Consider the following 23,431-nt stretch of genomic DNA (forward strand, 5'->3'; position numbering starts at 1 on the left):
GATAATTATTTCCACAAGAGTTAAACAAATTTCCTTCCTTAATAATTCGTTCTGAAAACGATGGATTAAAGAAAAATGAAACAAATTCAGAATTTAATCATTCCTTTCGTTTTATTTATTGTCATCTTCCTTGTTCTCTTGTAAACAAATATAAACATCTGGTACATACATTATAACTTTCTGAACCAAAAAAAAAAAGAAATTGTGATCGTAACTATACGATTCTACTGACTGTAAACAAGTTTATCGAATAAAACGAATCGAATTATCGAAAGGAAAAAAAAAAAAATAGAATCACGAGAAACACGAGGTCTGCGGAATACGTAGTAACTGATGTTTCCGCAAAAGCCACTTGAAGCAATTTCCGTTCAGGCCTCTTGAGCGGCGCGTTACTATTTGAGAGAGGATATCTTACCTAACTAAAAGAGAACGAAGAAAAAAAAAAATAAGAAAAAATGAAACACAGCTGCCTATAGGCTTTGCTATCTATCTCTAACTTAAAGCTATCGCGGTGATTAAAAGGTGCACTAATGAACTTTTTGGCTACCTGTTAAGGTACCCGTTTGTCCTATGGTTCTCCATCCTTCGCCATTATGGAGATACTCCAGGCTCAGGAGTGTAAATCGTTTTATATATGTATATGTATATATAGTGGCTATAAAACATACCCTTAATTTTCAATTATTTTTTCTTTTTCATTATCATATTCTACATTTTATTTTCATAATATCAAATTTTAATAGCTACATGAAAATACGTACTAATAAATGATATGAATTATAATATCTAATTAATTATAATATAATAAACGTTACAGTGTTATAATTATGGGCGAATATTTTTTGTAGCCACTGTATATAGTTTCTCGTTCGTTCATTCGAATAAAAAAAGCGTGCGAATCATTTTGATTTTGTTATGATTTCAAACAGTGGTACAGTGTTTCCCAACGTTTCTTTTTTTTGAAATATCCTTTTGTGATAATCGAACAAAGCTGTGACGTTTCTTTTTTATATTGATTTATATTAAGAAAAATATTTAATATTAATTTTTTTACAACAAACTTGTAATATTTTTTCCAATATCTGTACGATAGATTATAACGTAATTCATCGAACAGGTAAATAGATAATCGAAAGTTTTCATAATAAAATTTGTGATTACTCTCACCAATTAATTTATTAATTATGAATTTATAACTGGTGCTAATTGTAATCAATATTATCAATAAAGAAAATTGGGAAACACCGATCTTTGTGATCTTGGATTCATTCGGATATCTTCTCCTCCCAATTCCACAGAACATCTTCAATTTACAGCTTTTGACAAATTTGAATCTGTTCGGTAAACCTTGATCAAAGAACACAAGTTCAACTACAGCGAAACGACGAGACCTGTTCGATCCCCTACCACAATCGTTGCAGATTTTGGTCCATGGGCACCTGTTCCATGTAATTAACGTACTGCATCTGATAATTGGCCGGGCCCAAATAATTCGGGAAGCCGTAATCGCTGCTGGTCACGTCCATCACCGGTCTCCCGTCGCTCACCATAACCTTACTGTCCGTGCTGATGTTCTTCACTTCCGGGAACGGGGTAACATGGTTGGTTTCGTCGCCGCTCCCTTGGCTTCCCTTCATCTGCCTGTGACAATCGTGCACACGAGGATCCAAATTATTCCTGAAGTCGGCCACAGCGAGGACGTGCTGCCTAGCTTGAACCTCCCCGTTCAAACTCGACTTCCCGCCCAGTTCAGAGGTTATCTCCGTCTTGAACTGCGGGCTGATGCTCGTGTCCATCCTCATGTCGCCGTTCGCCGTCCTGAATTCCGGGCTCAAGCGAATTTCGTTCATCGTTCTGTAATCCGGCTGCATCGCCACGCCGAGATCCGGCCTGATGTTGGACCAGTAAGAGGGGTTGTAGGTATCTTGAAGGTTTGGCTTTCCATCCTTGATCAGTACCGGCACGTGGATCTTCTTCAGAGATTGGCTCTTCATTGCGTTTTGCGCTTGGAGGCTCTCCACGCCCTCCAACCTCGCCCGTTTGTTCTTGTATCGCCGGTTCTGGAACCAGATCTTCACCTGGGTGCTGGTCAGTTTCAGGGTCTGGGCGAGTAGCTCTCTCTCAGGGGCGCTCAAGTATCGTTGCTGCTTGAATCGCTGCTCCAACTCGTACACCTGATTCTGTAAGGAGTTTTTGGTTTGGATTAGAAAAGAGGGGAGATTGTTTAAAAGACTTGGAACGTGATTTATTAAATTTTCGAAAAAGATTTTAGTGTTTTAGCTTTGATAAGTAATGATATTAGAGTTGATATTGATTCTAAATGTAAATTTGAAAATATTTAATACAAGATTTGGTTGTTGTTATTTATTTATTTACTATTGCGGTTTTTGGTAAATTTATGTAAAAATAGAAATATAATGTATATTCGATAAAAGTAAATTTGAAATTTTTTAGATTGTAATGCTATTAATGCCTATGTAATAATAAGCATAGCTCATTTAAATGTCGGAATTTCGAAAAGTTTCAAATTCTTAAACTACGAAACTTTTTAATAATAATTTAACTGTAAATCCAATTTGTATAAAACTAAAATAATTTGTATAAAAATTAAATTTTTGGTAAAGAGAAAAGATAACTGTCATCTATTGCCTGATTTTGAAAAATTTTTCTTCCAACAATCTTTAAAAAAACGCGCGCCAAACGCTCAAATCCTTCTTAATTAAAGAGAATTTAACATTTTCATTGATAAAAAATATAAAATACAATTTGTAACATTTCACATACGCACAATTTATACAATTTAGGATTTAAAATATTGCAAATTGGACATTTGTGAAAACTCACTTGAGAAAAGAGCACCCTGGGCTTCCGTTTTGTTCTCTTGCCAGACTGACTCTTCCGTAACTCCGTTTTGCTCGACGTAACCACGTTACCTAATGAACATACGTCGAAGAACACTTTGATCACCTCAAAGATCCATCGAAATAAAAATAAGAGCAATTCGAAATTTTTTGAAATCCACAAATTCTACGCACCATCTTCCGTAACCGGTGGATCTTGATACGGAGGAGCGATCGAATTCAACTGATGAACGTGGCTCAAGTCCGGATAGTGAGCGTATGCCGGCATCGAGCCTTGTTCCTTGAACTTCTCCACGTCCCAATTGTTCTCCTGCACGATCGTATTGTAACCGTAATACTCTTGCGGCACGTGTTGCTGTTGCAGCTGGTGCTGATGATGCACGGAAGGATAGCAATCCATGATTCCTAATTGCTGATCCTCGCTAAGAATATCGCGGACACTGAAAGGGGTTCCAGAGGAAGACAACATTCTAACGCATTCTCACGAAATATTTACTCGTACACAACTCCGGTGACGTCCAACTCGAGTGCAACAAGCTTCACTTTTTTCAATAATTTACGATCGAAGAGGATAAAGAAAAGAAAATTTACAAACTGCACTCTGTCAACTACTACACTTTTTTTTATTAAACACACTCACGATCATCTACTTCATATCTGCGTTTCAACCTGATAATTATTACATTATCCCCCCCCAAAAACATTTTACCATCTTTCTACAAAAGAATCGCGATGTCCGTCAAATTAGTGGAAACATTTTACTCGAGCAATCATCACCATCCTACAGTTTCTCCAGCCACTGATCGTAAACCGTCCACTCAAACAACCGACCGGCAATCCATCCCTCGATGATCCCTCGAATCAACTTTCCTAAACTCGAAAGGGAATATATAAAGGGAGCACGGTACTAAGGAACTATGAAAATTCGAATTGACAGGTTGACACTTTTGAAGGCACACCTTGAAGACTCGTGTTTTCGGGGGATGATGGTGGACGATCAGGCCGGAGGGCAAACGGGCAATGTGACTTGTTCTGACAGAGGGAGTCAAGTGTTGGATTCTCCTCCGTGGCCCATACACACAAAGGCAAGAGGTGGGTGTGTGCGCGCCTGATTTTTACCAGCGTACTCCCGCCACGTCTGTGAGCCTCGTCGAGCGGAGCAACCACGAGTTTTCTACGGGGTGGTCGGAATCTCTGATTGGAAGATTTTAATTTGTCTCTGGGCTGACGGATATATAATTTCGAGGGGAGTTTTTATGGAGTTTGTACAAACTCTGGTTGGGAATGGGATTTTAGGAAGGAAGAATTTTTTCCTTTCGAAATAATTTGCGAAAAAAAAAATGTATAATTAGTAGTTGTTGATAAGAATTTGTTTTAATTTTTGGCAAAAACAAAAAGAAAATGATTACTTTTCGTTAACAATATACGATGAAACGTTATGAATCATTATTGATTTATTATTTTACTTAAAAAGAATAATATTTTTCGTTGGGCAAAATTTATTTTTCAATTCAAAGATCGACAAAAATGAATTTGCTCTCGTTCGATGTTGCAAAAATCTCCGATTGTTTTATGTTTTCCTTTTAAATGTTTATTGATATGATTTTAATTGATCGCGTACAGAAGCTCTTGTGCTCCATGTTCTTTTTCATACTTGTTTAGGTACACGTTTTTGTAGAGAGGTTTTAGAGACAGTTTCGATGGTTGCTCGTTTCTCTTTTATGTCTTTTTTATAACAGATTCTTGAGCCCCATTCGGAACAGAGTATCTATAGCTTCTTAATTACGGTTTCAAAGCAACGTTTATAAATGTATCTCGTGCGACAAGATATCGCGAATTGATAATAATCAGTGATACAATGTATCGAGGAAACAGTTTCACACAAACATTTTTTAGAAAATTTTTGTTGCCATTTGTAGAAATTAATCCTCCATAAATATTATCCAAATTACTTATTTTCGTGGAAAAGTTTAGTTTTATGATCTTTTTTGATGGTCTAAAATATTAAAAAGAAAATAATCATAGAAAAATATCCCTGTTCATTAATGATTTCGCTTTACTATTGATTCTATCATTCGTTTATCTTAATTGAAACTACGTTCCCGCATTCTATAACACGATTCACCCTACAATTCCAATTGGTTCAGAAGCAGTTAATTTTTTTAATTATCCTTATCTTGCCGCATCGATCGAATATTACCAAAGAGAGTCGTATCTCAAGAAACGTAAGGAAACGTAAGACTTATGTTATATCCATACATATTATACTCGAATTAATTCTTTTTGATCCTTTATTGAAAGATCAATCGATACTCGGCAAAGTAAAAAAAAAGGGAGGAGAGGAGGAGAGGAGAGGGAGGCAAAAATTCATTCGTATGCATGATAATTATGAGGATCGGAAGTGCAGGGACGATTAAGGAGATGGCAAATCCGTTTTTGCCGTGAGACAGCCATAACGCGGTGACTAACGTTGGGGCGGAGGAGAAGGCGCAAGGCCCGCCTATGCTCCAACAATCGAACCAATCCAGACATTCTACGAACGATGCCTCTAAAACCGGTGATTAAATCTCGATTCACGTGATTAACGACTTGTACGGTCTCCTCGCTTATTTCTTCCTTTTACAATTTTTTTAAAGATATAAACGAAAATGAAAAGTAATAATGATTATCTCGGCGAATTAATAATCTCTTCGGATTGGATTAAGGATCGTGCCATTGATCTTAATGATTTTATGATGAGATGGATGTCGCATCTCTTTTTTGAATTCTAATTTTCCCCCCCTTTTTTGTGTATTCCTTTTCCTTTTTCGTTCTTCTCCTTTTTTCAAAATACGATGCCTGTTGAATTTTTTGAAACTGATCAGGGGTGTTAGACAAGTGACAAGTAATGGCGATCACAGGGTATCGATTTCGTGACTGGATCAGTTGTTGGAATGGGGTTGGAAAGGAAAACAAAACAATCCATTTTTCTTGGCCGTCGGCAAGACGAGATCCTCTGGGTTCATCCTCGAGACCGCGACATCAACGAGCTGAAAGTAACATACTTCAGACGCGTTTTCCGAGACACCCTTGACGCTTTTCAAATTCGAAATTTCGTTTCGTTTAAATATACGATTGCATTATCTATCTATCTTATCTTTAAAAAAGAAATCATCGATCAATCACGGGCCTTTTGTACTGATTAGTTAAAAAAAAAAAAAACTATCTTTATTAGATCGTAGAATATTTTCTAATATGATAATAAAATTGATGAAAAGTTTTATATCTTTTTTATCTTTTCATGCTTGTCGAAATAATATTCAATAATCATTGTTCGAATGAGATTTCAAGATTTCGAATTTTCAAATCGTCTTGTAAAAAATTGATTCGTTCGTCCAAGCTGAAAAGAATCTAAATTATGCGATTATTTGTATTAATAGTGAAAAAAAACTTGCCTCAAATCCTTCAAATTTAATATTTTTGAGATACTTTATTATTTACTATCAATTATATATACATATATTTTTTCCCTTAATTTTGAAATAATGAAATTATGAATTTATCCATATATTAACGATAAATATTTAAAACAATATTCGCAAGAATTCTACACAAAATGACAATTTTTCTCCTCTCGTTCAAAATTTTTTATTTTTACATAATAAAAAATACTTAGCTAGAAAAAATTATATTTTCATTATAATTTAAAGGATTTTATTATTATTTATTTCATTTTCTCGCTATAAATTATTTTTCCATAAAATCTTCAATACTTCAATAAACAACTTTTATTCTCCTTAAATTAAAAATTAATCGCGAAGAAAATTTTCCTTTTTACACTGCTTGATACTTTCTCGTAGTACGTATTCTGGTCGAGCGAGAATATGATGCAGAATTACACGAGGCGTCGCGTACATGAATGTGCATGGTCGTGTAGTGCAGTAGGCGCCAAGAGATACCGAGACGCCTATAGGCGCCTTCTTAATTGTGAGAAAGCGGCGCCGGCGTCTGGAGGGCCCGCGTCGTGTGAAGCCGTGGCGGGCCCCGGTCCCTCGATTTTTAAACAATTCTGGACCACTTTTCCTGGAGAAAATTCTGGAAAATCTTGGATACCAATTTTTTTTACACTTCAATTCTCAACGATCTAAATTCTACGTTAAATGCTAAATGCATTCGTGACATTGCTTCTCAAAGATAAAGATTTTTGTGAAACGTAGTAGCTCTTGCAACTAGTTCGGTTTTTTGATCGATTCGGTTTGATTTCATGGAAGAAAATATGGAATTTTTACTCGAAAATGTTTATTCGTTTATTTTACATCGTTGAGTTATAATAATTTCGCTCTATTAATAATTAACGATATTTAAAAAGATCAGTAAGAAAGAAAGCATTACGATAAATAATTTCGTTATATTTTGATCAGTTTTTATTATAACTTTTTAACTACGCAAAATAGAAAAAAATTATAAATGAAAGCTCTTAAGATGACAGTTGTCAGAATGATGAAAAATTGATATATAATTTCATGTGAAGAAATTGATGATTATTACTCTTTCGACACTTAAAAATTTTACAATCTTATAACTCTTGAATGTATTATAAATATTTTACATGACTTTTTTACACTTTTATTGTTTTTCTGTAAAAATAAAATAAAATGAATTCGATCATCGATAAAATCGAAAATGTACGAATCGATGATTTTATCGATTGTACATATATTTACATATATATACAATTACAAGACGCTAAAACAATTGATTTTATAATGTGAATAAATGTTATAATATAGCTTATAAACAACAGAATGGTTAATTCGTACATTCGAGAATTGGTATGTTAAAAATTCAGAAATATATGAATTCTACATTTCTCGAAAAAACTATATCGTCTGATATTCTGTAAATGAGAATTTTTTATATCTGAGAAAAATTTAAATTATTTATAAGTTTCTCACGATGAATGAGAATAATAGTATATTTAATAATACATGTATTTAACTCAGTTGAAGATTTGAGGTTGCTATCTTTCCAGATTTTTTTAAAAATTTTTAATCACCGAGGAATATATCATAAACATAGATGTATAAAAGAAGTGTCATAAAAGACACTGATTAATTAGAGTTAAATATTAAGAAGAAAAAGTCTAAAAATTCGTATATATAAATTTTGAATTTACACGAAAGGAAATTTATCGAAACTTGATCATAATTTGACGTTGCGTGCACGATATATCGTATACATTCGGGTTGCAATGAATTAACGCCTGTTCGACTTGATAAAAGCGACGTACAAGGTTGAAATCTTTAGAGTTGTCATTCATTCGTAATGAATTCGATTCGTTTACGAAATATTTACTACTTTAAACATGCATACATGGAAAACTTTCTACGTTTGACAAGCAAGATTCATTATATATTTCTTCTCTTCTTGAACGACGAGAAAATATTTATCTAAATACTGAATCGTAAATTAAATTAGAATTTTGAATTGAGAAAATAGGAAATATTGAAATAAACAATAACGAGATAAATTAAAATAAAAATTGCTTGTCCGTTTAAATTAGAATATTTATCTAGCCTTATACATCCTCTCCCCTTTTATATAAAATTGAATTACACTCACGCGAAAAATTTTTTTAATTGCAATCTAATTTAAGTTTAATTTCAATATTAAGAATTCCTCCTTACGTTTAATTAATTAAACAATCTTACATAAAACTCGAACAGGCATATTTATAACAATATAAATAAACAATACTTTGTTCAAATTAATACGAGATAATTAAATTATTTTATTTAACGTCATATCTTTAAACCACGTATAACCATTCGTCGTTCATCGATCTCCCATCATCATCCCCGATAAAAGAATTCTTTCCTCGTGTCTAAAAACCCGTTCAAAAACGCACCCCCTCCCCCAAGCAATTTTCCCTCCAAGCAATTTCCGCACGCACAGAGGGAACTGTGCCCCTTCCTCGCGCGGATCTAATGCTCGCGTAACTAGGCCTCCCGATCGAGAACCTCTCTCTGGTGCAATGTGGTGTCCAGTTGCAACACGAGCTGGCCGCGTTGGACCGTACAAAAGGGTCCTTTGTGCCGCCTCTCCTCCTCCCCCCTCTCCCCCTCCGTCTAAATAGCCGCATGCGGCCTCGACGATGGCCAACTATCCGTGTACGGTTTATAGAAAAATCCCGTGGCGCACGTTGCCATATCGTCTGGCCCGCTGGCTCTCGTGGGGGGTCGAATACCGCCCATGACGCGCCTCGAGATTCCCAGGATCTGCTCTTTCTCTTACCTACGTCAATAATGTGACAATACCACCGGATACGAGATATCGATCGCTAATGTGCCGGAAGGATCGTCTTTTTAATGTTCCAATTAAAGAGGAAGGATAAGAGGGATGGAATTGCAAGTTTCCAAGCTAAGCAGTTTTAATTTAATTTCGAGGTGTAAGGAAGTTGCATAGAGAAATTGGTATTGGTAGAAGTTACGTGGGTATAAGATTGGGTTGATTCGTATTCGTAGTATATATATTTTCAGAAGATCGATCCTTCCAGATACAAAAATAAATATTAAAAGTTGACGTGGAAAAAATTTTGATTGGCCCGTTTGTTATTAAGCTTATTTATTTATTTGTGAGCCGAAGTTTGAAGAAGTTTGTTTGAAGTTAAGATGAAGATCAAAAGAGGGATGTGTAAGGCGATGTGATCGGGGATGGGGATATTTTACTTTTGCCTCGTCTAACTCAACAAACTCGAATTGCTTAATAAATAATTCGTGATGGATATTTTTATACAGCGATCACAATTTGGCCTCAACAGATTGAACGTTTTCCACGAATATATATATCGATACTCTGATCGAAAATTTTGAATTTTCTGAAATAAAATAGAATTGGTTAGAACATATTCCAAATGAAATGATCTGTTTTTTTTTTAAATTTACATCGTGAGATGTTAAGCAGGAAATAATAGGTATGTTTACTCTTGTTTCTAACGTTTGTGTTGAAATGGTTCGTGAAATCCATCCATCGAGTCGATTCCGGGAAAACGACGAATCAATGTTTAAATAAATTAATTCCAAGTGGCGTTTGAGAGGAAATCGAAGAAACGCAGAGCTCGGTCGAGATCCAAGTGTTCGACAGGAGAAACGTTTGCATGTCGCCCCTATTGTATCGAAAGAGGACGCAGCCCTCTGAATTTTTGTACTTGGCCATACTACGAGAACTTCTTGTCGTTTTCTCACGAGCGGCCCAGACAATTGCGTGGATCTGGATGTCTAGACGGGCGCATCCTTCGTTTTATTTTCTGCGTTGCAACTGAAAACGGAGCCACGTTTGCCAGAAACTTTGCCTCGATAACACTGTTCATCCACTTGTTCCTTCCTGTACGTTTTCTCCTTTCAAATATATTTCTTTCGAGCGAATCCTAAAAATTAACTTTCTTCCAAGCTGAAACGCACAAGTTAATCGATATCGAATTTGTTGAAATTCCTACTTTTCTATCTCAATTTGTTATTTATCAGACGACAAATCTAAACGATTAATTCGGTTAATTTGTGTATATTCTTGTCTATTTTTACGAGTTTAAAAATATCACACTTTCCAGAAAACAGATCCATATGTTGAAAATTTCTTCAAATTATTAAATCATTTCCTAAAGAATTTGATTCGATAATTGTGGAAGAGAAAGTTAATCGCCAATTATTAAACGGTTAGCACAGGGTTTGGTAGGTGGTTTAATTGCTATTTGGAACGAGACGGGTTACAGCGTCGCTTATTTATAACCGTGAATGTTCCTGGCATCGGTAGCGAACAACCGGGTAATTGGATAGCTGTCTAAAGTCTTCTATTTGTTGTTCCATACTTAAATACTAAAAGACAAGAGTGATCCACGTGCTCTGGTCAACGTCATGAGCTCGCAATATTCTCGACGTCGCGTCGGACACGCAGGAGCCATGCTATCGCCATTGTTGTCAACGCGAATTTATGAGCAAATGAAATTTTTGACAACGAATTTTGATGTAATTTTTACTTAATAAAAGATAAAAGATCGTTACATTTACACACGTAATCACTTTTTGATCGAATCAAAATCAAGAAATACGTACGCTAAAAAAATATATGGTACGAAAGCATTATAGAAAAGATAATTATCTTTAAAGTACTTCTTGAGCGTTATCATAATATGTAACATATTTGTGTTAATTTATTTGGAACAAGTTAATAGAATTTTTAAAGATAAACGTAATCAAAAGTGCTATCTTGTCTCCACTTTCGTGAAAAAATCTGTAATTTTTAAGTGGAAGAGACGTCAAGGTACCATTAATAAACTTCACATAAATTACGACACGTTCCGACCGTTTCTTTCTGTGGGAAAAAAAAGGAAAGCGTGTCTATGGTGCCACTTGAGAATATCTCTGATCCATGGATTACCTTACTGGAGTTTCGTGTCAACAAACTTAAATTTCCTTTAACGCCGGTGTTGCTTCAATCTCGAGTCATTTCAACGTTCCAAATGAGTATTGAGATAAACAGGGGACATCGATTCGATATTTGCAATTATACGAAAACTTTTGGAATATTTTTCGACGCATAAAATAAAAGATTAAAAAATATTTTGATTTAATTGAATGTATTAATTAAATTGAATAAATCGTTTAAATTTTTCTTTAGAAAGTTTTACGTATATCTTACGTACGTATTTAAATTCAAAATTCGCGCCAGTGTAGCGTGATGTTAAATAGTAATTTACCATTTGAGTCAATCTTTTATCAGCAGAGGATATATGTTTTCAATAAAACGAATGTACGAATAAAGTAAAGGAATTTACTTTATCGATTTACGGTAAGAGAATTGTCGTAACATATGAGACGGTAACAAAATTTGATAATTCAAAAAAGTATCATAAAGAAATTATTATATGTCACGTATTTATTTCATCTCTCATCAGTAATCTCGCATATTTATAAAAGACATATTTAAAAATTATTTATAAATAATATCTCTTATCGATTTCTCCTTCGACAATATTCCTCGTTGCCTGCATAGATGGCAGCAGCTTATTCCTTCCAGCCGTCCTTCAATCTCTCGATCAATTCCATTATAAATTAAATAAACCTAAACTAAATTCTAATTATAATTTCAAATCAATTAAATTGCTTTCACTTGATTATAAAATTGAACGATATTTAAAATCGACCTCGTAAGAAAAACTATTGCGCATATTTACTTTTATCTACCGACTTACGAAACAGAGGGAACGAATAATAATATAAAAAGTAATAGAATCCGTAATCACAATCGCACGCAATAACTTAGAACGATACGCGTCACCGAAGTCACGAAATCTCGAGAACAGTGTGTCCCATAAATAAGGCGGAGGGAAGGGGAGGTTGAAATCCGGAGAAATTCAATAAGCGCGATTATCGTGAAGAAAAACGGTCGACCGACGGCACGAAGGGTCGGGATAGTTAACGAGGGAAAACGTTCGCGGCGATATCTCAATCGGTTATCGGACGTTAATGAATTTCAAACGGCGGGCCACGAATCGGCGTATTACGAAATTAGCCGGGACCATTGGACCGTTCCAGAGGCTGGCCGGTCTAGAAAAAGCGGGGCCCGCGTTTCCGTGCCTCATAAATCACGAAAAATAAGCCGAGAAGGGGCGAGGCAAAAAATGGAGGGAGCTGCTGTAGAGAATAGGAGATTAACATTCCTCTCTGTTCCACCTTTCTGTCATCAGGGAGATTGCACGCTCTTGCACCGAGAATCATTAAGGGGATCCTCCGTAATTTGCGAAGGTGTCTCGTGTGCGTGGACTGTGATCAACGCGCGAATTCAGAATAAATCAACACACGAGCCGCGCATTCTGATGAACGTGCACGAGTGAGACGAAATACCGCGAGGATTTGCAACGTCGCGCTTGCTAGCCGGGGTAATTCGAGGCTTCTGGGTAATTTGCTATGGTGATTGCTGGGATTAATAGTCGCGTCGTTAATTGTGCCCCAATGTTTTCATTGATCACTAAATCGGAAGATTGTGGTTAAAGTTTATTTCTTGACCTTTGCCGGAAAAAATATTACGGAATAATATTTGATCTTCGAAACGATTCGAAACGGAACATCGTATTTTATAACGAGAATCGGAGAGGAGTTAAAGAACTGGAACGGATTCTTATAACGGGGTATCTAATTTACGACGGTGATTGCTGTGGACGGATAATTGATACGCGTCATGAGTCGTGTTAATAGCGTTTCGAGTTTTGTAAATTTAGAAATTTAGAATCTTATCTCCAAGTTTAAGGGTATTCCATCTCGAGATCACCATTTCACCGTTTTGTACAAATGCTTGCCAACCGTGAAAAGGATTTCGTATTTCGAATTCTTACACCGCGGTATCCGATTTAGCATGGCGATTAATACATTTTCACTTGCTTATGAAACGAATAAATTTAGTAAGTTTTCGTTTCAATTGTTGAAATCAAACTCTATCCGAGCAATTTCTTCTTTTTTTAAATTTAATTTAAAAACTTATTTAAAATTTATATGATTGTGAAAACGATAATTGATTAATATTATCCCGTTACATTTTTTTCCCCCCGTTTAAGAAACTAAATGGAAAAATTTATTCAGCAGAATTTTATTCAAATTAAAAATTCATTGGACTATAAGTTTATATATTCTTTACAACTGTTTTACGAGCTTTGAAAACGGGGATTGGAAACGGGCTCGTGGCCACAAGTCAAAGAACCGGAACGAATTCTTATAGGGCAATATCGATCGAGGGGCCGGCCGAATCCTCGAAAATATCGTGTAGTCGAATTCCTCGCGTGGAAGACGGGCTCCTCTGCCGGGATCGTCATTATCTTGATATCTCAGCTGGTAGCTTCGGTGATGCTTTTTGTTTTGGACATCGCGTCTTGTGCACCAGGGGGTAGGCCCAGGGTGGTCCAATTTGTCTGCCGGTTCGATATTGTTACGAGCTCATCTTTAATAATGCAGCCTCGTCGAAGCTGGCATCGTTTCCTGACGTTTTTTAGATAGCCAAATTCGGCTTTGTCGGCACGCTCGTCCTCGTACGCAATAAAAATGTCCCCCCACGTCGATTACGAGATATTCGATCCCTCGAAAATTGAATATCTCGTTTCGCTCTGGTAAACCGATCCTTCGCCCCTTTCCTCCGTTTAACACTAGTTTTATCTTCGGAAAATAAATTCTTACGTTGACTGTATCTACACATTCCCCCTTATCACGGGCGGAGACTATAAATTAGCCATCGCGATAACCACGAATCAAGTTGATTCGTTAATAATGAATATCTCGCGAGAAAATTATCGGTGGCACGATTATCAATTACACGGGTATCGTAGCGTTCGAACAGGGCCCACGATCGATCGTGATTGTTCGATATCTAATCCGATATTATTTCCACGCTGAGGGAACGGTTTAAAAGAAAAATACTAGGACCGTTGACCTACGCACGAGAGGATAGAAGCCGATTATCGATTAATCACTCGAGCAACTCGTTTTGCTCGTTTCCGCCTCGTAATCTCGGAAACCGATGTTGCCTTCGTTCGAAATCGTTTTTGCACGCTTGCGCCTCGTACTATGTAATTAACATCCATCGAGGCGTAAGATTTGATTCGCATCATTTCGTCGTTTTCTTGCTTTACAACCGTCTTCTTCAACTCTCGATCGAGTTTTCGTCCGATCGGATGGAAATTAACGAGATCCTTGGTCTTATTATTCGGATCGACGGAGAAGATGTAGGAGAAATTTTTGCAGAAAATTTCCAGATTGTGCACACGAATCTCGAGATGCGAAATAAATTGTGATTTAAATAATAAAAAATTTAAATTTGTGTACGCAATTTTGCTCGAGGTTTTGATAAATTTTTCCAAATTTTTGAAAAGTTACCATGGGAAAAAATGGTAAATGATTTAGGAAGTTGCGAAAAGGATATCCAAATATGTTTTATTAATTCGAACTGAAATTAAGATGAAATGAAATTAAAGAATTCGATGAGCAGAAACGGAGAATAGTTCTCAAAAATCTATCGCGATACTGTAGAGAATATCCGAAAGCACAATGTGATTTTAATTCGATAAAAATTATAACGAAAACGATATTTTAAATTGTAATATTGAAAGTGTTCGAGGAAAAAGAATTTCGAAGTTTAATCGGGATGCGATATTCAATTCAGATGATATTAAAAAGTTATTATTTAAGAAAAGCCTTATTATTACTTTGAACAAGTAGAGAGCTTAATATAAAAATGGAAACTTTTTCTTTCTCTCTCTCTCTCATGTACTTTAAAATATATGAATATAATTTATTGCTTATAATTAGAAACATAGGAATGATTGACAATAATTTTGTGAAATATAATGTAATAAATGCTATTATAATTAATATACCAGAGTACTTTAACATAGTTTCAAGAATGATTGACAACATCTCATTTTCGAAATGGAATAAATGGTGGATTTCGATCATCGTACAAAACGTTCTGATTTTCAATTATTTTTAAGTAATGTATACGAGATAAAAGATGATTTCACGAAGGATATTCAGAATTTTTAAAAATATTTACACACGAAAATTGTTATTAGATTTATAACATTTTCTTTTGTTCTTTATTATTATAAATCTACACATATTTACATTTGTTTATCAGTAATATTTACTAATCATTTTAAAAAATGTAGGCTATCTCACCCGAACTTATCATATAAATGGATATCTCTATTAATAAATATCTTTATATAACTTATCTACTGATTAAAAACGGAGTGTTTTTAAAAATAATCGAAAATATGATTAAATCATAGAAACAATAAATTTGATAATAAACCGGAATTTATGTGAATAAATGATCGTTAAAGAACGCTTCGATATATTAATATACAAATTCAATTGTCATATAGTTTTATAGTTTTCTATAGTTTCTAGTTTCCAGGTATTTATACCCTTCCCCATAAATGGATACCTGCTGCTTTTATTGACCGATTAATATACCTGTATATTTTACATTATTACATTATAAATTGATGTTTATTACTATATGTGTCTATTTTATATTTAAAGTGAAATTTTTATTGTCTAAGAAGGAAGGAAATCGTATAGCAAGTTTTTGAATGTCATTCTAAAAGAGGGACTTCAATTTCCAAGTTCATCGTGGATCAAAATGTTTTTATATTCGATTGAATTTTACAAATTTTTCCAGAAGAAAAGTATCTTTATTTTTCTCTTATTCGTTACATGAACGCGGTATCGTAAAAGTTTGACACTTTAAAATAAGTTCAAATATACTTTGCTTTTTTTTACTTTCTTGTCTCTAATTTACAACAGTTTGAAACATCTTCAACGATTTTTCATCGAATATTAATTAATTAATTAAAAATTTATACAACCTATAAGTTATTTTAACTATAGGATCATTTAGATAGACAAGTCTCCTAGTAACGTTAGAAAAATATGTATGAATGAAAACTATGTAATAAAATAACGGAAAAAATTAATAACGTCAAGACTGGTAACAACAATTGTAATAAGAATATCAATAATTCATTGAATCATCAATAAGATAAGATTTTTTTTTAATGGAGTGATATAAAGCAAATACATAAAATTTAATAAAATTCATTAGTGATTTCATAACTCTTTCGAGATAATTTGTTACGATTGTATCCGTGTAGTTTGTGGGTGGATACATAGGGGTGGATTTGCATCGAAATATGATATTCAGATTGGATATTTTCAAATTTTCGAAATAACGAGTTCAACGTGTTATTTTCCAAGAACGTGGAATTTCTTGGCTTTGATTCGTAGCAATTAACAAATGGAACTGTTTTCTCGGAATAACGACGATCGCAAGGCTATCTAGCATATCGAGTCGATTACAGTCGACAGTTGAATATTCTGATAGCTGAGAGGGGCTATTCATATGTACGGAAATAACCTTGCAACAGTTTCTAAATTTATTCGATCGCGATAACTTGGTACACGTTGCACGAAATCAGTAGCGTGACAAAAAGATATTCTTGCCTTTCTTACTCAACGACGTTCCAATGACGATTGGATCGTATTAAGCGGCAACAATGCTCGGTTAATTTTATGCTCTTTGCAAATTTCTTTAAATTATTATTCGCGAGTAAAAATCCTATAAATTAAATAACGCAGTTGCGAGAGCATTTAAAGAGAAAGAAATTAGATTTGCTTGCAGATATCCTTGTTATATAATTTTGAGTGCTCGTAAAAGTTCGGTTGTGAATAACGTGAAATAACTCATTGTTACGAAATATTTTCAATACTTTAGAAAATAGAAATATTCAGAATATTAGTGTTAAGATCGCTAGTTATGTGAAATTGATGAAATTATAGGTTTCTTTGATTTTATAAGAGACAATGTTGTGAATTGTCAATATAGAGTTTGTATTTGAGTATCATCAATTTATGAATATACACGAATATCAATTTAATAATTTGGGATTGCTCATTTTGCTGTCGAATAATTTAAAGGATAATATCTACCCGTATAATACACACTCGTTCATAATGAATATATTCATCAAAAATCTCTCGTCGATTCGTTTATTTATCACAGCTTCTCGATAAAAATAAATTTCTGTTTAAATTTTCTATTGATTCTCGATTCGAAATCGAGAATTAATTATTCATTAATTTTGAAAAATTTAGTATGAATAGAAAAATTCGCCTATTTTTTCAGGAAATTAATGAGGAATATAAAGATTCCACTGTATAACGGAATGCAGAGACTGTTATCGTTTTGACATCCATCATGATCAATGAATGAATATTCGATGAATATCGAACGCGTGGACGACAATACTACATTTAGTTTGTCCAATGCATAAATGTAACATAGAATTCGAATTAATACAACAAACCCTGCCAAAAATTGATCAAAATTCCAGAATTGAAGTAAAAAAAAAGAAATTTAATTCTATATTTCAATTCGAATTTTTCATCCATTTTTCAGAAACATACTTTAATAAACAAATATACAGATTCTACTATACGCAAAATTATCATTACTCATTCCATCCCGTCATGATTAATGATTCGACGAATACAATCAAACGTGTGTAAACGACAATATTACATTGATCGATAGACTGACAGTTAGAAAAGTTAATTTTTCGTCCAATCGACTTAATTAACTTACTTAATTAATTAGAATTAGTTCCCCTTAATTTTACCCCCTTCAAACCGACCCTTTGAAGCAGCACCTCGAAGAATCGTATTGGATTCTCTCGTTGTAACGACGAGACAATCGAGTCGATCCAAGGGAGACGGAGGAGGAAAATTATGACGAGATTACGCAAATACGGATAACGGAGGGCAGAAAAGGGGTTAGGTTCGCGGGATGGGTGGGAAGAGCGTGGTGGTTCGGGTTTGTGGCTCGTTTGTAAGCGATAACAGCTTATCTAAATAGTTTAGACATGAATTACACAAACGGGAGTAACATTTATGTTTCATCATGGTCAGACCCCGTCGGGGCAGTGACTGTTCCATATCTGTTCGCCGCCGATTCCTTTTTTCGCTTCCCCTTCTGGTATGACGCCTCCACATTCACTTCTCTCTTTTCACTCTCTGTTTTTTCTTTTTCTTTTCCTTTTTCGTTTCGACCGAACGTTACAAATTGCTTATCGTCCTCGCGTTGGCAGCTCGTTGCCTCGTCTTATCGCGACGCTTGACCCCGTCGTCCAGTCGAGATTTCAGACTCCTCGATGATTTCTCAGCGAGCCCGCGCGATATCGAAAATTGAGACGGAATTAATTCCTCTGGGTTGTTTTTCTCTTCTCTTCCTTTTTGGATGTTTAGAATGATTTGAACGATTTTGAAGCTTTGAGGATAATAAATCCGTTTATTTAAGAATTGCATTGGCTTTTAATTGTTTACAAGTGAGCATATATATATATATATTGTAACGTAAAATAAAATGAAGAAATTAAACTAAAATACATCTAATAATATATATTTCTGTCATTTATAAATATCCACTCGCATATTTGTAGTTTATAATTTTAGAAATAGAAATTAATGGTTAACATCGATTTTTTTATCGAGTCAACGAGTCAGAAATTAAAATCCTAAGCCTAGAATTAAAATGCACGTTTACGTATATCAATAACTTTGATTCTCATCAAATTATACATGCCTGCAATTTAAAGAAACCTCGCTCGAGATAAAAATCCATAAAAATCGTGAAAATTTCTGCTCCAAATTTCTCGACCGCGCGTTGTAAATCGGCCCACCGAGGATTCCGAAAACACGTTCGTGTCGCCACCTGGTTCAACATCCCCGCGAAAGAGATCCGTGGCGGAGATAGAGTAAGAGAGTAATAAAGAAAACGAGGAAAGAAAGCGGGCTTTTACCAATGGGGTGTCCCGTGCGGCACGTGAAAACATCTCCATTCGACGCGGGGTCACGAGTCTCGCGAGCCCCTATGTGGAATTCATAAGAGAATAATGTCGGCCCCTCGAAAATTAATTTAATTTGTACTAGAAACCGGCCAGAAGAAACACGGTCCGCGAACGAAGGGGGAGGGATGGGGTCGAGAGGGAGTAAGCTCGAGGAGCGCCTATAAGGGAGGGAGGGGGGAGGCCGCGTTCCTCTCGGAGGGCTTAGGTTAGGGCGTCGGGGGGAGGGTAAGATGGACCCCTGCTGGGTAATATATAGCGGGCCAGTTGGCTCGAAAGGCGCTGCTCTGTCTCCGCGGCGGACTCCTTAGCGGGGCACTGAAACTTTACCTCCCATAATTGATACGAATGTCTTTTCAGCCCGCGCTCGAACATCGCACGGCCATTTAGTCAGGGCTCTCGGCTTTTGCAACGCGTTGCTTCGAAGACGGTCCGCCACGTCAATTATCGGGGGGGCCGCCACTCGCCACTTGACCCTCGGATAATTATTACCGGCCTACGCGGATCCGCTGGGACTGCTTCGAAGACAGTTTCATCCCCTTCAGGATGCCGATGGAAAGTGGAAAGATCGTTTCTTCAGAAGGGGTGGTTCAGAAGTATGAAATAAGCTTTTATTTTTTCCAATTCATATTTAAATTGTAATTGTAATTATATCGAGAAACTGAGAAATTATACTGTCGAAATATAAGCTGTAGATATAAAATTAGACATCTATTGCGAACAGTGTGAAATAGCTACCTCTAATTATAAATATTTTCGTCTGATGTTTAAAAATTAATAAATCGATGATTGCGTGAATGTAATTTATTATTTAACATCTCATACACTCGAAAGAAATTAAATTCCTATTCTAAATAACATTTGAAAAGCACGGATATCCTTTTAAAAAACCGACTCTCGAAAGTTTCATCCTCGAACGTAATCGATCCAATGCCTCGGATCTTTGGCTAATCGAAACGCGAGGAGATTCCAGAAGCGGGGAGAGCGATCGAAGGCTCTCGATAGACTCGCTCGCGGCACGGAATGGGCAACACCGGCCCGTGTGCACTCGCAGAAGAATTAATTAGTCGATCTCGCGCGCTGGTGGGCCCGAAATCGTCGTCCCTGCACGGCCCCGACCTAACAGCACCGGCAGAACGGGGCTTGGGTAATTAGTAGGTACCTACCGATCACCATCTGCAAGGTGAACGAGCATTACCATGCTTAATGAGTGCACAGGGCACCCGTGAATCTCGTTGGCCGGTGTGCGAGGGGATTTCACCTCGGCCGTGTCTCTATCTCTGCCTGATCGGGGACAAGCTTGGGTCGCGCGAAAATTCGACCCTTTTACTTCCCATAAAACGAGAGTGTGCCGGGTTTGGAGAATTTTGAAGGATTTTGGCGGTGAGATTCACGGTTATTGATTGAATTTCGAACACAAATGACTTGATTGGAATTATAATCTATTTGAAGTATCTGTTTTTCGATAGAATTTCCATTTTCCATTTGAAATGTTTGAATACGATTGCGCGATGTTTCTCTACATTTTTGGAGATTTTACATTTAAGTGACGTTGTAATCGTATATGTATCTGATAGGATTTTGGTACAAGGGGATATTGGAGTAATTAATAATGTAAAAATAAATTTTAATTTTTTAAATGGCTCGTTATTTTCGTTATTTTTGTGAAATTGAATTTTAAACACAAATGATAGATTTAATATTATAATGTAAATATAAAGTATCTGTTTTATCTATATACAATAAAATATGTTTGTGAAAAAAAGTTTCATAAAAAAGTGTCTTTGCATCTTTCTTACATTTCATTTGATAAATTTTATTATTGTAAAATATTAAAATCTTTACACGATGGGTAAAATTATAGATCAAAATATTAACATTGCATGATAATATTATCTAATATTGATATATCAATCATGTAAATTTTTTAAAAAAATATTTCATTATATTTAAAAAGAAATATCCTGTACATCCTGAATCTTTGATTGATTGATTTATAATATAATTTTCAACTATCTATTTATATTTATATTACATACATATATCCCCCTTTTCATTTATTTTTCTATTTATATTTAACAGACATGAGAGATTATAACTTTTTATTATCTATCAAGTATCTTCCATCATCAATGTTAATTGAAAATTACACGAAAAATAAAATTGAAATTGTTAAAAACATCAAAAGAAATATGCACATTTATGATTCGATTAATCGATAACTGTGTACAATCACGAATATTAATTTTAACAATTTATCGAATACAATCAATTCACCAACCGACTGATCTTCCAATTTTGTTGTGATTATATAATATTTTTACAATATTACCGAAACAGCGTGCAGAAATTTCCGCCCCGCTTGCCCAATCCCAACCCTCGCTATTCTCGATCGTTATCGATCTTGCCATGGATTCTTAGAAGAAGAAGAAGAAGAAGAAGCTGCGAATAAAAGGATCGACAAGAGGGAGAGAATAGAGAGGCGGGGTCCTCGAGGAAGGGGTAGAGAAAGAGGGAGACACCGAGCGCATAACCACCACCGAAGTCAGAACCCTGGCGAGATTACGATCTAAGTATCCCCAGAAACAAATGCCGAATGCAACTCGCCATTGCCGGGCCCTTTGTCGGCTCCTCGACCGGTGCCCTGTTCAGGGTACCAACACCTGCAAGGGGCCCACGATCTCGTCGCGAAGCCACGCTCTCGAAAACGAGCCGTGTGCGTGGCCTGTCATACAGCCCCGTTATTGATTACTCAATGCTCGAAAGCGGCGCAAAACGACGACCGCGTTTAAATCTACAACCCTTACGGTTTTCTCTCCATCTCTATGAGCTTTCCTTCTCGATTTTCCATCGAGTTCTCGATGGAGGAGAATCGAATATTTCGTGAAATAAGCTTTGAATTGGGGTGCAGTGAAATGTTGATCATCGGGATAATGGAAGATTAATTGTAGGAAGATAAAAGCGATACGTTTTCACTTTGGAATAGGATAATTCGTTTATTGGAATAAGAATTTGATATAGATCGTTATTTACTTGATGTTGTTACGAGTCAAAATTGTTTTGTTTTACGGCAAGTAGGTTGTATTAATAAATATTTGGAAGTTGTGAGTCAATTTTGAATATCGTAAGACAATTTCAATTTTAAGAAATTATAATTTATAGAGTTAAGGAAAATTTGTTTATTTTTTAGCAGATAATATTGCAGCCATTCGAGAAGTAAATATATAATTGCACAGAAAAGTATCACAATTTCAAAAATATCTATTGATGTTATATTTTTTTTATAACACAATTACAATAAATACACGTGAATTGTATCTTATTAAAGCAAAATAAAAAGATGAAATCAATTTTTAAATCTCTACGCGTACTTCAACTTTGATAAAAAAATCTCTCGAATAATACAACTTATCGGTTAAATTTGCACAAAGTACAAGTATGATAAATTAACTAATTTTTCGAAAATGAAAATCCTTTTACAACAATATAAGTGTCCAAGGGTTATTAACCGCATAACCCCGTCGACATTTATCGTCGAGCGTTATATTTATAATTGTCGAGCATCAGGTAGTTGCCAGGATTCCAGGAAAGCGTACCGTTTCGTATCCACCTTCACGCTCTCGTTACGATCGACTCGGGCGGCGGGGGCCATGAAACGACGCGTGTTTCGCCAGTAAATCAAATCGGCGTCCCCCTGTGCTCCCAAGTGGCTGCTTTCAGACTTTTCGAGTGGCTCTCTTTTACAGTCGATTAAGGGCATCCGTGAACCCCTCGAACAATAAGGCGAAGCAGGTGACTCGAGACTGACTCCTCCGTTTGACCTGAACCCCCTCGACTCTTTGTTGCCGACTCTCACACGTCGAATCGGCCAATACCGGGCCGAGAATGAGACACAATGGCGCACTGGATTCACGGGGCCTTCCAGACGAGAGCTTAATGAAATCGTGTCCGGGAGATTTCTTCGCGTGGGAGCTTCGAGGCGCACGAACAATTTCCCGAGGACTATCGTGCGTGGAAGCTGCGTATGAGAGGAACACAGGTAGAGGAAGAACGGCCGGACAATGGCTGGAGATCGAGAAGAGAAATCGTTTTTTAACGTGCTCGCGACCTCCTCCTCGTCGCGGCCTCGTTCAACCCGATGACGTTT

The 23,431-nt window shown here is 35.8% G+C and overlaps 1 protein-coding gene across 1 annotated transcript; it reads right to left on the reverse strand.

The window, feature by feature from the left end:
- Positions 1-92: 92 nt before the first annotated feature.
- On the reverse strand, positions 93-3,921 carry LOC108003521 (homeobox protein Nkx-2.5-like). The gene is made up of 3 exons (XM_017065798.3): positions 3,036-3,921; positions 2,845-2,933; positions 93-2,180 (listed from the first exon to the last, which is right to left on the reverse strand). The coding sequence occupies exons 1-3, from the start codon at positions 3,328-3,330 to the stop codon at positions 1,404-1,406; spliced, it is 1,161 nt and encodes a 386-aa protein (XP_016921287.1). The 5' UTR covers positions 3,331-3,921; the 3' UTR covers positions 93-1,403.
- Between the last annotated feature and the right edge of the window lie 19,510 nt (positions 3,922-23,431).

The sequence above is a fragment of the Apis cerana genome, linkage group LG1 (assembly GCF_029169275.1).
Source record: "Apis cerana isolate GH-2021 linkage group LG1, AcerK_1.0, whole genome shotgun sequence".
Classification (NCBI taxonomy): domain Eukaryota; kingdom Metazoa; phylum Arthropoda; class Insecta; order Hymenoptera; family Apidae; genus Apis; species Apis cerana.

What these genes read in the sequence shown, in the direction of transcription:
- LOC108003521 (XM_017065798.3), bottom strand. Translation starts at nt 3,330, where the DNA reads ATGTTGTCTTCCTCTGGAACCCCTTTCAGTGTCCGCGATATTCTTAGC. An exon ending in TCCACCGGTTACGGAAGATG is followed by an intron (nt 2,934 to 3,035) that starts GTGCGTAGAATT and finishes TATGTTCATTAG; the next exon opens with GTAACGTGGTTACGTCGAGC. An exon ending in CCAGGGTGCTCTTTTCTCAA is followed by an intron (nt 2,181 to 2,844) that starts GTGAGTTTTCAC and finishes AACTCCTTACAG; the next exon opens with AATCAGGTGTACGAGTTGGA.